Source organism: Hippopotamus amphibius, chromosome 17 (assembly GCF_030028045.1).
Source record: "Hippopotamus amphibius kiboko isolate mHipAmp2 chromosome 17, mHipAmp2.hap2, whole genome shotgun sequence".
Lineage (NCBI taxonomy): Eukaryota > Metazoa > Chordata > Mammalia > Artiodactyla > Hippopotamidae > Hippopotamus > Hippopotamus amphibius.
Window position 1 is genome coordinate 5,366,243 of NC_080202.1, and position 16,715 is coordinate 5,382,957.

The 16,715-nt window shown below is 46.6% G+C and overlaps 1 protein-coding gene across 1 annotated transcript in view; it reads right to left on the reverse strand.

The window, feature by feature from the left end:
- DNAH9 (dynein axonemal heavy chain 9) overlaps positions 1–16,715 on the reverse strand; it is a 294,962-nt gene that overhangs the window by 18,680 nt on the left and 259,567 nt on the right. Inside the window, exons 62-63 of the mRNA XM_057716515.1 lie at positions 6,421–6,548; positions 3,668–3,895 (exon numbers count right to left, since the gene is read on the reverse strand). Coding sequence (XP_057572498.1) covers positions 3,668–3,895; positions 6,421–6,548 — 356 coding nt within the window. The remainder of the gene's footprint in view (positions 1–3,667; positions 3,896–6,420; positions 6,549–16,715) is intronic.

The following is a 16,715-nucleotide window of genomic DNA, read 5'->3' on the forward strand; positions in this document are numbered from 1 at the left end:
GCCACAAGAAACTGAGGGGTGCCCTGCCTCTACATCCTGACCTGGAGCGGGGTGATCGGACACGTGGCTGCAGAGTCAAGAGCTCTGAGGGGTCCCGGCTACAGAGCATAAGGTCAGGGAATGGCGTGGCTCATAAAAGGGGATAAAAGACAGGGCAGATGGAAGCAGAGAGAAGCAGGAGAGAGTCCAGAGGAAGTCAGTGGGATTGCGCTTAGATTTTAAGGGGGATGGTGATGATGGTGGGGAGGGGAAAACCTGCATTTTGCAGGGCTGTTAGGACAAGAACCCTGAATTCTTTGGAATTAAACATGTCCTGTGAATGAGCTCCTCTCTGTTCAGGAAGGAGTAAGATGTTGCAGGCGGAGCCCTGAGAGGCACTTCTCAAAGCTCACATGAGCTGGACCGAGCTCAGTCCTGGCATTTCTTCTAAGTGGTCCTTAGACTTTGCTTACGTGGGGAGGAGGAGCAGAGGAGGCAGGGGAGACTCAGCTTCTGGTGGGTCTGATTTCTCCATGGAGAGCCCGCGACACAGTCTCTCTGTCTTTCTGGATGTGTGGGGGTCACTCTGGTGCCTTGACTGCGTACCGTGCTTGCCATGAAGGTACAGATGTGAAAGGTCAGAAGTGGGACAGAGGACAAAGTCACTGCCTCAGGCAAGCAAGAACTTAATAACTGCTTTTTTGGACAGCGCTGTTCTCTGCAGACATGTAGGGTGCTTCCTTTGTTACCTCTGACACATGTGAAAAAATTGAGTCCTGCTGAACAATGCCTTTAAGCACAAAGACAAGAAGTCACACTTGCTGGAGCTGGTTGACAGTGGCACACTCACAGGAAAGTCAGAACGGAATAATCATCCCCGAACGGCACGGCAGTCAGGGAAGCAGGAATGAAAAGAACTCGGTTCTGCAAGTTGTCCTATAAATGGTAAAGCTAGGGCTCTGGAGGCACAGAGTGAATCACAGGGGGTGTAAACCAGGCCGCTGTTCTGGGGCGCTTGTAAACGCAGAATGGAATGATTAAACTCTTGTGACCAATGAATCCACTCATAAATCTATCCTTCTTCCTCAGAACGAGTTATGGAGGGCTGTTGATGGCCCAGACACCAACTGCTGTGGAAGGGACATTCCGGGAGAAGCCAGCATCTCTTGGGATTTATTTCCCAGTTGCTTGATAACCAAGACTGGACATCAGGCTTGCAGGGGAAGAAGCCCAGGGACGTGGGGGCCCATGGGGAGGCTGAGAAGGTGAAGCCGGGTATGGCTGTAGGTGACAATAATCCTAATATTAATAGTTAGGAGCTAGACCATGTGCAGCGGCTGTGGCCCCCTTCCCTGGCTCTGTCCAAGACCCTCAAGGCAGGAGAGCTTGGGATGCCCTGCCACTGTGTCCTTCAACAGAGCAGGCTAACTGCATCCTCATGTCTTCCTCCCGTCCTAACTTTTAATTTAAAAAATTATGGTAAAATATACATGTCATAAACGTCACCATCTTAACCGTTCTTAAGTGTGCAGTTCGGTGGCATTACATGCATTTGTGTTGTTGTGCTACTCAATGCCTTTTATTTTTCTTTTTTCTGGCGAGCAGCAGTTGAGAAGATTCTTCCACCGAATTGTACTGAGACATGATTCACATACGGTGCATTTCATCTAGTTAAGGTATACACTTACGTGGTTACAGTGTATTCACAGGTTGTGTGACCATCACCACAGTCTAGTCTTAGACTATTTAATCACCCCGAAAAGGAACCACTCTCCACTCCCCCACTTTCCTAGCCCCAGGCAACCTCTGATCTACTTTCTGTCTCTATAGATCTGCCTGTTCTGGACATTTCATATAAATAGTGTTGTACGATATGAGAACTTTTGCTCTGGCTGCTTTCACTTAGCATAATGTTTTCAAGGTTTAGCCTGTTATATTATACCTTGTATCAGTGCTCTGTTTATATCACCAGATACCCTTCCAGTGTATGGATTCACCATCTTTTGTTTATCCACCCATCAGTTGAGCTGTGGTCCCAATGCATTTTCAGGGCAAAATGTCTTTGCTTGGAACCAGCTACAACTCCCTGTAAAGAAGTCTGTAGGTTTCAAACTTAAGAATGGCTATTTCCCCTACATGGAATATAAAATCTACAAAATTGAGAAGTTTTGACCTCTGGTACAGAGTGCCTTGAAATCAAGACCTATTTAGGAAACACTTAGAAGAAAAGAAAATGCCCCCGGGGCCAAGAAAGCACCTTGCCTTTTGCACCATGTTGCAATGGGAAGGTATTTTGTAACAAAAATGGCAAGCTAAAATACCCCAGGGAGCTCCTGGTAGTGCTTCCCTCTTCTTTGCTCCAGACTCTGTGGGAGTTTTGGAGCTGGGTGGGGAAGGCCAATGGAAAAGGAGGGGGATGGATAAGTTTCACTTCTCAGATCTTGGGGAAGCTGCCCTCCAAGCTGGCCTGCTGCTGCCAGGGTATCAAGCACTCAGTGAAATCTCCTGAGGCTCTGCTGACACATGGTCTTCATCTCATTTTAAGTTCAACCCCAAAGGGCTGCTGCTCCTGGTGCTTTATGCAGGGCTAGCTAGATGACCCACCTGGGACTTGTGGTGAGCTTTCCCATGGGTTCTGTGAAGCTAGGGACCTGCTGGTGTTATGACAAGATGATGTCAGGGAGGGTGGATCCTAGAACCCTGCCCTTGGACTCCACCAAGGCCAGTGGGGTGGATGGGTGTTAGGTGGCCCCCGTGGCCCCCACCCTCCTGGTATTCACACCTTTGCATACTCTCTTTCCTAGGGAGAACTCCCCAAAGAAGCAGCAACCAGAAAGGATGCCTTCCTGAGAAGACGCAGAAGGCCTGAGCTGCAGACTTGGCAAGTGCTACTTTATATACGGAGTCAGTGACGCATGGGCCTGGCCTTGGCTTTAAATAAACACTCCACCACACGAGTCTTGGGATTCCCAGTAATGGGGATTCCTGTCACGTAGCAGCCTGCGTTTGAACCTTACGCCTGGAGTCTCACTGTTGCATACTGCTCTCAAAGTCGATGGTTGGATGGAATCCGCTGGAGGGCTAGAGAGTGCACAGAGTCCTGGGCCCCACCCCAGAGTGTTTGATTCAGTTGGTCCGGGGTGGGGCCTGAGACTCTGCATTTCTATCAAGGTCCCAGGCGGTGCTGATGCTGCTGGTCTGGGGGCCACGCTTCGTAAGTCCGACACGTGGTCACGTTCCAGTCCCATCCCCTCACCTGACGCCTGCAGTATCTGAATTCCTGAGGCTCCAGATGCATGCAGATGGCATCCCAACAAGAGCATCATCTCCCTGCTTGAAGCCAACCAGTGTGTGACCAGTGTACCCTATCAATACATTTACAGCTCTCTGTCCTTCTCTGTCATGGAGAATTTAGTTAGCACAGAGGTGTGCAGAAAGCTCCCCTACTCCTCTTGCCAAAGAAAGACCTAAGCTTGGCTTCCCCAGGTGCCTCTGGGAATTGAGAGCTGCACTTGGCGGGCACTGGCTGGAGGTCACTTGCAAAGGGGACACATTTTGCCCACGTCGGGCATCGCTCCATGGCCCAGTCGGTCCCCCGCCCCACCCCAGCTGCGTGCTCCTCTCCTGCCCGGGGAATCCGCTCTCTGCGAGGTGGGGTGCCCTTCTCCCCTCCCTCCCAGGGCCCTACCTGAGTGAAGTTGTCCAGGGCCTTGTGCAGGTTGGCGTGCATGCCCGTGGGCGGCTCGTTGGTGATCTTAATGGAGTTCTCCAGGATGCCCTGGGGGATGATGTGGCCCTCAGGGGAGGGTGCGGGCTCTGCGCTGATGAAGACCCTGAACTCCGGGTGGCTGCTCTCACTGTGCTCCTCCAGCTTCTTCTCCAGGGTACCCAGCCACTTGGCCACTAGGTGGATGTTCTGGTGGGAAGGACAGACCCCCTGAGGCAGGCATCTGCTTAAACAGTTACCGGGAAGGCAGCTCGAGGAGGGACCTGGTCTTAGCTTCAAACAAATCACATCCCAGTACGAGTCTTGGTGTTCCCAGTAGTGGGGACACCTTGTACCCCACTTTTCAGTCCTATCCCTTGATGTCCTAAGTCTCTCTAGCACAATGATCTCCAACTTGATAAGGCACCGGAATCCCCTGGAGGGCTTGTTGAAACAAAGGTTCTTGGGCCTCACCCCAGGGTGGCTGATGCAGCTGGTCTGGGCCGGGCCTGAGCGCTTGCATTTCTCACAAGGTCTCCGGTGAAGCTGCTGCCCCTGCCGGTCTGGGGGCTACACGCCAAGTGCCTAATATGTGGTTACCTTCCAACCCCAGATCCCCAGATCTGACACCTGGAGTTTTGAACCTTTGATACTCAAAAGTGGGGCCTGTGGGCCAGTGATGTTGGCATTACCTGGAAGCCAGTTAGAAATGCAGACTCAGACTTACTGAATTCGTGCATTTTAATAAGATCCTCCAGTGACTTGTATACACGTTAAAACTTGAAAAGCAATGCTTTACACTCCTGCTAGCTAGCTTTCCTTCCTCCCCCGCCCCTGTCCAAACCATTCTGCTAATTGTTGCCAAACTTATCTTCCTAAAACACACTGAGACTCTGCTGCTCCAAAGGGAAGCAGGGAAGGCTCCTGCTCCAAACCCAGGCTCCTCTGCCTGGTCTTTGAGCCCTTCTCCTCCCCACGTGAGATTGCTATCTGTCTGTCTGTCTATGTAAAACGACATTTATTTCTTAGCACCACCTGGCAGAATGCACTTTTCACTTTGCAAGGATAGTCACTTTGCTTCATTGCAATATGTCTCATTATGATGCACAGATAAAAGCTCCTTGATAAATATTTGAGGGAGCCTGCTTGCAGAGCCTTAAATACACAGATCGGACGGAGCACAGTGCTTGGGCCACAGCAGTCTGTCTCTGAGTGCTCCTTTCTCTTCTATGAAAAGAGAAATAATAATATCTGCCATACTTATTTCCCAGGGTTGCTGCAAATAACCAAAGGTAATGGATTTGAAAGGGCTTTATATACTGTGAAATGCTATGCAAGAGTTAGTAGTGAAATGAAAATTTGTTAAATGAAAGAATTCAGCTATTATCACTCTATCGGAGCGGAGAGTCTGCTGGGTGCCCAGAGAGCCAGGGCTCTGTGAACCAGGCAGCACTGCCACCCCCAGTGAGGAACTCTGCCACCACTTCAGGAACCCCAGCTTCTGAGTTTAATCTTGGAGATCTCTCGGAAACCAAGAAACCACATCAGGACAAGATGTGATGGTCCAGGGCAGCTGGTAGGTACCAGGGGGAGGAAACACGCTCTGTTCACTGTCTGAGGGGCTGGGTTCCCGAAGGCACTAGTGCCCAGAAGGGGGTCTCTTTGGCAAATGAGCCTGAGACAGCTGGGGAGGTCATACCCTCCCAGCACCAAGCGGATCCAGTGGGAGGAAGCAGGAACCCCTGCTGTCAATCTCCTTCCCCCTTAGATTCCCACTATTTCTGGAAAAGGAGTCCCAGGGAATAGCAGATCCTTCTGCTGCTAGGCTCCAAATAAATAATGGGATAATTAAGGCTGAAGACCCGAAGTGTACAGAGAGTTGTCCGGAGACAGAGGAAGTTCTCACTAATCAAAGCCAGATGGGAAGGGAGTGACTGGCTTTTCCATGTGTCCTTCCTTCATTGACTTGTTCACTGATTCTTTTACCCAAGAGGCTTTGGTTGAGCGTCTGCTGTGTTCATGGGAGTGTCCTGGATGCCAAAGGTAAATAAGGAATATCTCTTCCCCAAAGAAAACGCAGTGAAGGACACAGTAAATCATTTCCACGTAGCCATGGATGCTCTCATAGCGGTGGCTGCAGAGCATTACAGGAGAAAAGAGGAGTCAGCCACTTGCTCTGCTGCAGCCCCAGCATCCGTGCAGGTTGCATAAACAGGAATAAGAGGACAGGCCATGACAGAAGAGGGGTAGCCTTTACATCCTGTAAGTGTTTAATGAAACTCAGCACTAGGTGTTCCAGATTCCAGATGCCAACACGAACTCCCAATGAAGAGGCTACGTTCTGGTTACTAGAACGTCACACATGTAATGAGGAGCATGTAACATGTGCGGGAGGCAGAGCAGAGGAGAGCTCCATGGGATGCCTGGGAAGAGGTCAGCCGCTGGGAAAATCCCACTGCCACTGGATTCAGCCCCAGTGAGTGCCAGCCTCCTGAGCATCAGGCCTCCTCCTGGAGGTGGAGCCATTCCAGCCAGAGAGAGTGGGGGGAGCTGGTGAGGTGAGGGGAGGAGAGCACTGGGGGTGGGGTGAGGAACAGAACACAGGGGCAAAACTGGAGGGAGACGACTGGGGAGTTAGGAGCGAGGGCATGGAAGGAAAGGCGGCCCAGGCACTGTGGAGGTCCACACAGGGATGGGGTCTAGAGTGACCCCCCATCAGGGCAGAGGGGGCGTACCTGCAGAATAACCCAGTGGCCTTTCTTGGCAGCCAGGTCCAGCGCGGCCTCAGCCACCACCTCCTGTCCTTGCCCCAAAGACACGTTGTGAAAGTTCCGGTTGTTGAAGGTATAGCCGAGCTTTTTACCTATAAGGAGCATGGAAGGGCCATGATCACCTCTAATGCTGTTGAGTGTTCACAAGGAAACGCACTCCTCTGCACGGCTCCCCCATCGCAGGCCGCCTGAAGCCACGCACCCCGACCTCACGCATGGACACTTTTCCTTCATGGGGCAGGGTTGCTACATCTTCCAGCTTTTTGTTCCCAAATAGAAGAAAGCACTTGTCTAGACACACCGCTTCACCCCACCCTCCTCACGTAATCCCTGCCAACTAAGAACTGGCACTTGCTGTCTCCTCTGCAAGGGTGAAGTCACTGGCCACCGGAGCCGCTGACTTTCAACACCCCTTGAAAGGAGTTCGGGGTGGAGATCAGGAATGAGGCGCTCTGTGCTCTGGGAAAAACTAGCAGCACAGGTCTTCAGATAGTTAGATATTTTCAGGAGATGATTTTTTTTTTTTTTAGGAGACGATTTTGTGAGCTCAAATTCTTGCATCTCCTCATATCTAGAAAAGCACTAGAATAATTAACGGTGACAAGCTGCTCCTTGTGACTAGCAGCCAGCCTCTGCCAACATGTGTGCTTGACCACATGTCCCCCTTCACTACAATCATATATAACACTGAGCTTCCCGCCACCTCTTTGGAGCAGTTTCTCAGAGCTGTCCGAGATGCTGCCTCCCAGACTATAGTACTCATTTTTCCCCAAATAAAACAATGCACAACCCTCACGTTGTGCATTTTTTTTCAGTTGACATCCCCAAGGGTGGGTGGATGTGCTGCTGCCCTTCTGTGCAGCCCCCACTTGGAGACCAGGCATTGGGCCGCCATCTGAGAGAGGGAAAAGGCTCAAAGAGTAGCAAGCACGTGGGCACAGCTGGGTCTAACTTGCTTTGTCCCCTGAGTATATCAATATGAATACATATTTTCCCTGGAAGCTTCCTGGGAGGTGTGGCCAAGAGGGGCAGGACTCAGGTCGTTAGGCTTCCCATACTTCACACGGTGTGAACCTCCCCCCAACCCCTCTTCCCTCCCCCTCCCACCCCCCGTTATCCCCACCACATAGAACATTTACTCTCGTCACTTGGCATGAATTAGAGTGAAGAAAGGCAAGTGGTGCTCTGTGTCTCAGGGTCGGGAATGGCGTACACACACGTCACAACCGTGTCACTAGGGCAAGGCCGAAGCTCAAGGGTTGCTCTGCAAGCCCAAGAAAGACCACACGAAGCAATGACCTTACTATAGGAGACCAATTCTGCCTGGACACCAGCTATTTGCCCCATCCAATAAAGTTCAGAGAAATTACATAATATTCTTTAGACAAAAGGATGATAAAAATGTGTAATACCACGAAGGAACCGTCGAGAAATTTTTCTAAGACAGTGAGGTACACAAGAGAAAAGAGGAGAGATGTAATAGAGAAAAAAGAATAAAATCTGTACTTAACAAATTTAGTTTCAGGGGAACTAAAATTGAAGATGCAGTTTGATACTTGTGCAAGAAAATTTAAAGAACACTGTCAATATTGGATGTGTCTTTAAAGCACTGAAAAAAGTATAGTGTCTTCTTTGTGCAAGACAAAACAAGATGATGACTTTTTGTGGTGAGGAATAGTTATTACAGATTCAACTGAGCTGAACCCAAGAAATACCCTTATTAAACTCTATAAATCCTAGCTGGCAATAGATTTGATGTCAGCTTTAGAGCCAGGAATATAAACAACTTATTTCGGAGAAAATAGCAGGATAAGGGTGCCGGGATTATTAGATAGCCTCCATGACATTTCAGAGCCTGTTTCTTTTCTTTATTCCCAAACAGAAGATACAGGAAAAGAGGGGCTTAGATAAAGCTTAGTTTGAACACTATGTGCCACGGCTTCCATGCCCTCTGCCCCGCCTCCACCTTTAACTCATCTTTCCCCTTCTGGTCTCCCTCCCGGCTCTCTGTGCGGGGGCGTCACCAGAAACCGTGCCCCGCCATAAACCTCCGGGAACATCCTGGCAGCAAACTCCAGTCTCCGAGGGCATTACAACTTGTGTGGTCCTCTCCCTGGCTCCACATACCCCTGGGGCTGGGAGGAAGGGGGGACACTTTTCTAGCCTTCTCATACTACTTGGCAGGCTATTTCTTCTCCACTCTTGTATGAAACCCTTTCTCTTTGAAAGTGCATGCTATTGGCTATATTGCCCAATAACTTTTATGGTTTCTGCCTTCTATCAACGTCCCAGCGAGAGTGACTTTAATTAGGGGCTTTGGAGCTTGGTTTAAAATCTTCCATATTTTCTGCTTCCTCATCATCGTGGTGAACTCTAAGGTCACAATGGATGACTCTGCCGGCACGCAGCCTCCTGCCTCCTTACCTTCAAAGAACTTCACTCCGTTTCTTTTACCCATTCCCAGTAGCTGCACTGAGGCCTGTGTTACCCCGGGAACTATCCCGTGTCTGACACGTTACTCCTTCATATTTACTCACAACGGTCACTTCCTACTGTCCAGCTTGTTTACTCTTACTCCCCCTCGCATATTCTTCTACGTCAGCAAAATGTCCACTCCATGGTCTCCTCTGTTTTTTTTAATCTTTGTCTTTGCCTCCCTCTTATTTTAAGATGGACCCAATAATCCTTAATTTGAGCTGTGATCTTATGAAATTCTTCACTCCATTGCTCCTCCTGTCTGCGTCACCCAGCTTTTGTAAAACCACAGCCTTGGGCAAGTCTGAGCATTAACGCAGGAGAGAAAATGACACCCTGGGTGAGCTGGCACCACAGCAGACTGAAGACACTCTCAGAAGACTGTCTGCTGATCTTTCCATGTCCACACGTTGCTACGCTGCCCACCCCTCTCTTCCTTTAAACTTCCTAATGGCCCCCCCTTCTTATGCACAGCGCTATGCTTCACTCCCCCGACCCGAGAAAACATCTGCCATCTGTGAGGACACCCTCCATCTGCTGGCATTGTATCTGCCTCTGAGCACATCCCTGTTCCACCCCCACCCCCACACAGCCCCCTCTCAGCGGAAGAGGTGTCCCCCCCCCGCCCCCAGCACATGAACAGATAGATGCGTGTCTCTCCACACAGAAACTACACTCTGCCCATCTCGAAGCTGCTCTGTAAAGACTGTATTTGCTCCAGCCTAGCCAGTGTCAAAGTGATGCTTGGGGACAATGAAAACGAGACTCTAAGCAAAATGTGGATAATCTAGCTGCAAAGACACCACACTGAAAATGGTTTCTTTGAACAAACCTGGTGGCAGGCTGACAAAAATCTAAAGGAGCTCACTGTTCTGACCAGCACATGGGAAAGAGGAAGAGGAGGCAGTGAAGGCCAAGGTGGTAGATAAACGGAAATAACAGGCTTCGCTTCGTCAAAGCAGGTAATTGGACAAAGGAAGATGGAGACCAAGCAAGATCATGCAAGAGTCAAATGGAAGAAGGACCAGAGGAGACGCCTTGTAAGGGCAGAAAGGGGAGGCTCTCTGTTGCGAGGGCCGAGGACAAGGCAGGATGAGGCTGTGCTTTGAAAGGGTGTGACAGAAGGATGTAAAGGAAGGAGCAAACCGAGCTGCCTCAAAGAACAGATGCATCATCTTTGTCATTATAATGCTGTACAGTGCTACTGTACTTCTAATGTTTCAACGCCTTTTCACATCTGAGGTTTTCTTTTTATCCTCACAGTAACCCTGGGAGGAAGGTATTAGGGGTGATTGGAAACAATGGGTGATTGCTTTTAGATGAAGCAAAAGCAAAAATAATCGTGTGAATAAGGAAGTGTGGCTCGCTCAGGAAGAAGGTGATGAGAAGAGACAGAAGGAGGGTGAAATTAAACCAGTGTTATAGGATTAATCTGCGAAGGCAAGAAGGAATGCAATGCAGGTGGGTGGTGGCGGGTTCATGTTAAAACAGAGGCCAAAGAAAGTAGATGGAATTTCCTCCTCTCCCTCCTCCTTCTTCAGAATTGCTGAGGAAGAAAAATCCTGGAGGAGACTGAGGCACAAAAGTGTCAGAAAAAGCATAGATTCTTCAAAAAAATCTTTTTTATATTGGAGTATAGCTGACTTACAACGTTGTGTTAGTTTTAGGTGTACAGCAAAGTAATTCAGTTATACATATACATGTCTATCTTTTTCAGATTCTTAGAAAAGCACAGATTCTTAATCAAGTGTCAATGGATGAGCTTCAGAAGCTTAGAGAACTCCCAAAATCATATACAGAATTTTGTCTGTCTGGGGGTTCATGCATTTCAGGAGAAGGGCTGGAGTGATGATGGGGGAACAAAATCTTTCGTCTGACTCTCAGCGGTTCAAAACCCTGCCCAATATTAAGAACTGCCATGAAGAAACAAGGGGATAGAGAAACGAAGGAGTTAAGAGAATAGATCACATACTCAAAGGTGGGAAAGGACGCCAAGCTTTGTAAGAGTCTACATGGAGTGGAACAGTGAACAGTCTGGTGCACAGAACTCCTCCCAAGCACAGAGACAGTAAGTTTCCCGAATAAGCCAGCGCCCAGGGCACACAGGGGAAGGTGAGTCGGTCCTGTGGATTCCAAACCTGAGGATAGGAGTCCATCACGCAAAATGATTAGATCCAAGATGTGGAGCACATGATGTCACCACAGTATGTGTTCTAAATGGATGCATGAGAAAACGAATCAAACCATCCCGGAATGCAGGGAGGGAGGGAGAGAGAAAGAGGCACAGGTGCCCAGGTAATCTCTGGCTGATGAACGGCAATATTGCCTCTGGTAAGGAAATACACGTTAAGATGAAGCCAAGGGCAGGGCTGAGATGATGTATTCAGAAACAAATAACCAATATGGTTCAGGGACAGGTCAGATTGCCTGAAATGACAGAAAGCTTCAAACTGCATGATGGAATAGTTGGGGGTCAATTGGCAAAGAACAGTAGGAAATTGCTCATAAACAGGGTATATGAAAACTTCCAAAAAAGGAAACTATTGAATGAAAATGAGGAGACTAGAATTGTCAGTATGAAAGGAATACAACCTCCATGGGGCAGGAGGAATACAGGACTCTCTGAAAAAGTGAAAGTCGGGAGTAATGTAGCAATGACAGCAGTTCTCATGCTCACCCATTCATCCGTCTGTTACTTCGTTCTGCTCACCCATTCATCCGTCTGTTACCTCGTTCTGCTCACCCATTCATCCGTCTGTTACCTCGTTCTGCTCACCCATTCATCCGTCTGTTACCTCGTTCTGCTCACCCATTCATCCGTCTGTTACCTCGTGCTGCTCACCCATTCATCCGTCTGTTACCTCGTGCTGCTCACCCATTCATCCGTCTGTTACCTCGTGCTGCTCACCCATTCATCCGTCTGTTACTTCGTTCAGCCGATGTTTACTGAGCACCCCTCTGTGCTAGTTACACTTTCAGGCTCTGGTAGGAAAATGATGCACAAGATGCCGTGGTCCTTGACCTCCGTGGTCTTAGTGACAAGCAGGTAGGCAAACGTAAGTTAAAATTATAAAAGTAGGGTCTAATCAGAATTGTATTAAGTCTTCCGAAGCAAATATATGTATAAAGGGGAAGCAAATGGTCTTGCAGGGAGAAGGTCAAGAGACGCTGATCCCTGAAGGATGGGCAGGCATTGGACTGAAGAGCTGGGGAGAAGTATTTCAGATAAAAGGAATCGCTTGTGAAAATGCCCTGGGCCAGGAGGGCTCATGATGGAGGGCCTAAAAGAGCCATGTGGCTGGAGTAGCATGAGTTTGGGGGAAGGTAAGATCCAAGGCTGGACAGAAAGGCCAGGCCATGTAGGTCATAGAGACCATGTTCATGGTACTGGACCTTATCTTGAGAACAGTGGGGAGCCACTAGAGAGATGTAAGTGGGAGAGTGATACAATCAGGTCTGAGATCTAGCAAGATGGGTTTGGCTGCAGGGCGGCAAAAGACTGCAAGTAGGGGAGCAGAACGGGGATGAGTTAGGAGGCGCCTGTGACAGTCCAAGCGAGGGCTTGTGGTGACTCAGACGAGGTAGGCACAATCAAACAATTAGACCCACTTGAAACACACTTAGGAGGTGGCATCAATAGGACTAAATGTGGTGGGTGGTGGAGGCGGTGCCCAGGGTGATTGACTCCCAGGTTTCTGGCATGAGCAGCTTGGTGAATGGTGGTGATATTTACCAAAAATGACAGAGCAAAATTTCCAGAGATAAAGAGGGGTGTGACGCGCCCACTTGAAAAGGCAGGCTGAGTGCTGAGCAGGTGAATGAAAAAGACCTACACCTGATTCAGCTCATGAAATGTCAGAGCACAAGGTAGAAAGATGATCCTAAAGTTTCCAGGGAATAAAAACAGGTCAAGGAAGGAACAGCAGCCTACTAGCATACGGCCTCAGATGAATAAAACTGAATTCTAGAAGACAATCGAGCAGTGTGGACACATTCTGAGTAAAAAATCATTTTGGACCTAGCAGATCTATTGAACAAGTATATGGGCAAAACTGAAGTCTTTTTAGACACCCAAGGATTCAGAAATGTTACGTTCCATGATTTTTCTCCTGATGCCTCATGCTAACAAAACTAGGATAAGACCAATTGGTTGGCAGTAATGGGAGCTAAGTTCTTATTTTTCATATCAGGGAATAAATAGATACTGAAACTTGATAAATTCAGAAATAGAGACATAAATTATCAGTAGGAAACAGAGAAGTAATTATCGGAGGGAGTAAGTTCAGAAATAGGCAAAAGCCCAGTGTCTGGGAAGGGGGCCTGGGTACGGGAAGGGCTGGAGCTGAGACTGGCTGCTTTTCATCTTTTTTTTTTTTTTTTTTGGGGGGGGGGTACACCAGGTTCAATCATCTGTTTTTATACACATATCCCCGTATTCCCTCCCTTCCTTGACTCCCCCCGCCCCGAGTCCCCCCCACCCTCCCCGCCCCAGTCCTCTAAGGCATCTTCCATCCTCGAGTTGGACTCCCTTTGTTATACAACAACTTCCCACTGACTATTTTACAGTTGGTAGTATATATATGTCTGTGCTACTCTCTCGCTTCTTCTCAGTTTCCCCTTCACCCCCCGCCCCCTCCCATACCTCGAGTTCTCCAGTCCATTCTCTGTATCTGCATCCTTGTTCTTGTCATTGAGTTCATCAGTACCATTTTTAGATTCTGTATATGTGAGTTAGCATACAATATTTGTCCTTCTCTTTCTGACTTACTTCACTCTGTATGACAGATTGTAGTTCTATCCACCTCATTACATATAGCTCCATCTCATCCCTTTTTATAGCTGAGTAATATTCCATTGTATATATATGCCACATCTTCTGTATCCATTCATTTGTCGATGGGCATTTAGGTTGCTTCCATGTCCTGGCTATTGTAAATAGTGCTGCAGTAAACATTATGGTACAAGTTTCTTTTGGGATTATGGTTTTCTTTGGGTATATGCCCAGGAGTGGGATTACTGGATCATATGGTAGTTCTATTTGTAGTCTTTTAAGGAACCTCCAAATTGTTTTCCATAGTGGCTGTACCAACTTACAGTCTCACCAACAGTGCAGGAGAGTTCCCTTTTCTCCACACCCTCTCCAACATTTGTGGTTTCCAGATTTTGTGATGATGGCCATTCTGATTGGTGTGAGGTGATACCTCATTGTGGCTTTGACTTGCATTTCTCTGATGATTAGTGATGTTGAGCATCTTTTCATGTGTTTGTTGGCCATCTGTATGTCTTCTTTGGAGAAATGTCTATTTAGGTCTTCTGCCCATTTGTGGATTGGGTTATTTGCTTTTTTGGTGTTAAGCTTCATGAGCTGCTTGTATATTTTGGAGGTTAATCCTTTGTCCGTTGTTTCATAGGCAATTATGTTTTCCCATTCTGAGGGTTGCCTTTGAGTCTTGTTTATGGTTTCTTTTGCTGTCCAAAAGCTTTTAAGTTTCATTAGGTCCCATTTGTTTATTCTTTATTTTATTTCCATGATTCTAGGAGGTGGGTCAAAAAGGATCTTGCTTTGATGTATGTCATAGAGTGTTCTGCCTATGTTTTCCTCTAGGAGTTTTATAGTGTCTGGCCTTACATGTAGGTCTTTAATCCATTTGGAGTTTATTTTTGTGTATGGTGTTAGGAAGTGTTCTAATTCCATTCTTTTACATGTTGCTGTCCAATTTTCCCAGCACCACTTATTGAAAAGGCTGTCTTTTTTCCATTGTATACTCGTGCCTCCTTTGTCAAAGATAAGGTGCCCATATGTGTTTGGGCTTACTTCTGAGTTCTCTATTCTATTCCATTGATCTTCCTTTCTATTTTTGTGCCAGTACCATACTGTCTTGATCACTATGGCCTTGTAGTATAGTTTGAAGTCAGGAAGCCTGATTCCACCAACTCCATTTTTCCTTCTCAAGATTGCTTTGGCTATTCGGGGTCTTTTGCGTTTCCATACAAATCGTAAGATTTCTTGCTCTAGTTCTGTGAAAAATGCCATTGGTAATTTGATTGGGATTGCATTGAATCTGTAAATTGCTTTGGGTAGTACAGTCATTTTCACGATGTTGATTCTTCCAATCCAGGAACATGGTATGTCCCTCCATCTGTTTGTGTCATCTTTGATTTCTTTCATCAATGTCTTAAAGTTTTCTGCATACAGATCTTTTGCCTCCTTAGGCAGGTTTATTCCTAGGTATTTTATTCTTTTGGTTGCAATGGTGAATGGAAGAGTTTCCTTAATTTCTCTTTCTGCTCTTCCGTTGTTAGTGTATAGGAATGCAAGAGATTTCTGTGCATTAATTTTGTATCCTGCTACTTTACTAAACTCATCAATGAGTGCTAGCAGTTTTCTGGTAGCATCTTTAGGGTTTTCTATATATAATATCATGTCATCTGCAAAGAGTGACAATTTTACTTCTTCTTTTCCAATTTGGATTCCTTTTATTTCTTTTTCTCCTCTGATTGCTGTGGCTAAAACTTCCAAAACTATGTTGAATAATAGTGGTGAGAGTGGACACCCTTGTCTTGTTCCTGTTCTTAGAGGGAATTCTTCCAGTTTTTCCCCATTGAGAATGATGTTGGCTTTTGGTTTTTCATATATGGCTTTTATGATGTTGAGGTAATTTCCTTCTAGGCCCATTTTCTGGAGAGCTTTTATCATAAATGGATGTTGCACTTTGTCAAAAGCTTTTTCTGCATCTATTGAAATGATCATATGGTTTTTATCCTTCAAGTCGTTGATATGATGTATCACGTTGATTGATTTGCGTATATTGAAGAATCCTTGCATCCCAGGGATAAACCCCACTTGATCATGGTGTATGATTTTTTTAATGTGCTGTTGGAGTCTGTTAGCTAATATTTTGTTGAGGATTTTTGCATCTATATTCATCAGTGATATTGGTCTGTAGTTTTCTTTTTTTGGGACATCTTTGCCTGGTTTTGGTATCAGGGTGATGGTAGCCTCGTAGAATGAGTTTGGGAGTGTTCCGCCTTCTGCAATATTTTGGAAGAGTTTGAGAAGGATAGGTGTTAGCTCTTCTCGAAATGTTTGATAGAATTCGCCCGTGAACCCATCTGGTCCTGGGCTTTTGTGTGTTGGGAGATTTTTAATCACTGCCTCAATTTCTGTACTTGTGATTGGTCTGTTCATGGTTTCTATTTCTTCCTGGTTCAGTCTTGGAAGATTGTATTTTTCTAAGAATGTATCCATTTCTTCCAGGTTATACAATTGATTGGCATATAGTTGCTTGTAGTAGTCTCTCATGATGTTTTGTATTTCTGAGGTGTCTGTTGTTACTTCTCCTTTTTCATTTCTAATTCTGTTGATTTGCATCTTCTCCCTTTTTTTCTTGATGAGTCTGGCTAATGGTTTATCAATTTTGTTAATCTTCTCAAAGAACCAGCTTTTAGTTTTATTTATTTTTCTTATGGTTTCTTTCCTTTCTTTTTCATTTATTTCTGCTCTGATCTTTATGATTTCTTTCCTTCTGCTCACTTCGGGGTTTCTTTGTTCTTCTTTCTCTAGTTGTTTTAGGTGTAAGATTAGGTTGTTAATTCGATACTTTTCTTGTTTCTTAAGGTAGCACTGTATTGCTATAAACTTCCCTCTTAGAACTGCTTTTGCTGCGTCCCATAGGTTTTGGGTTGTTGTGTTTTCGTTGTCATTTGTTTCTAGATATTTTTTGATTTCCTCTTTGATTTCTTTAGTGATTCCTTGGTTGTTTAGGAGTGAATTGTTTAGCCTC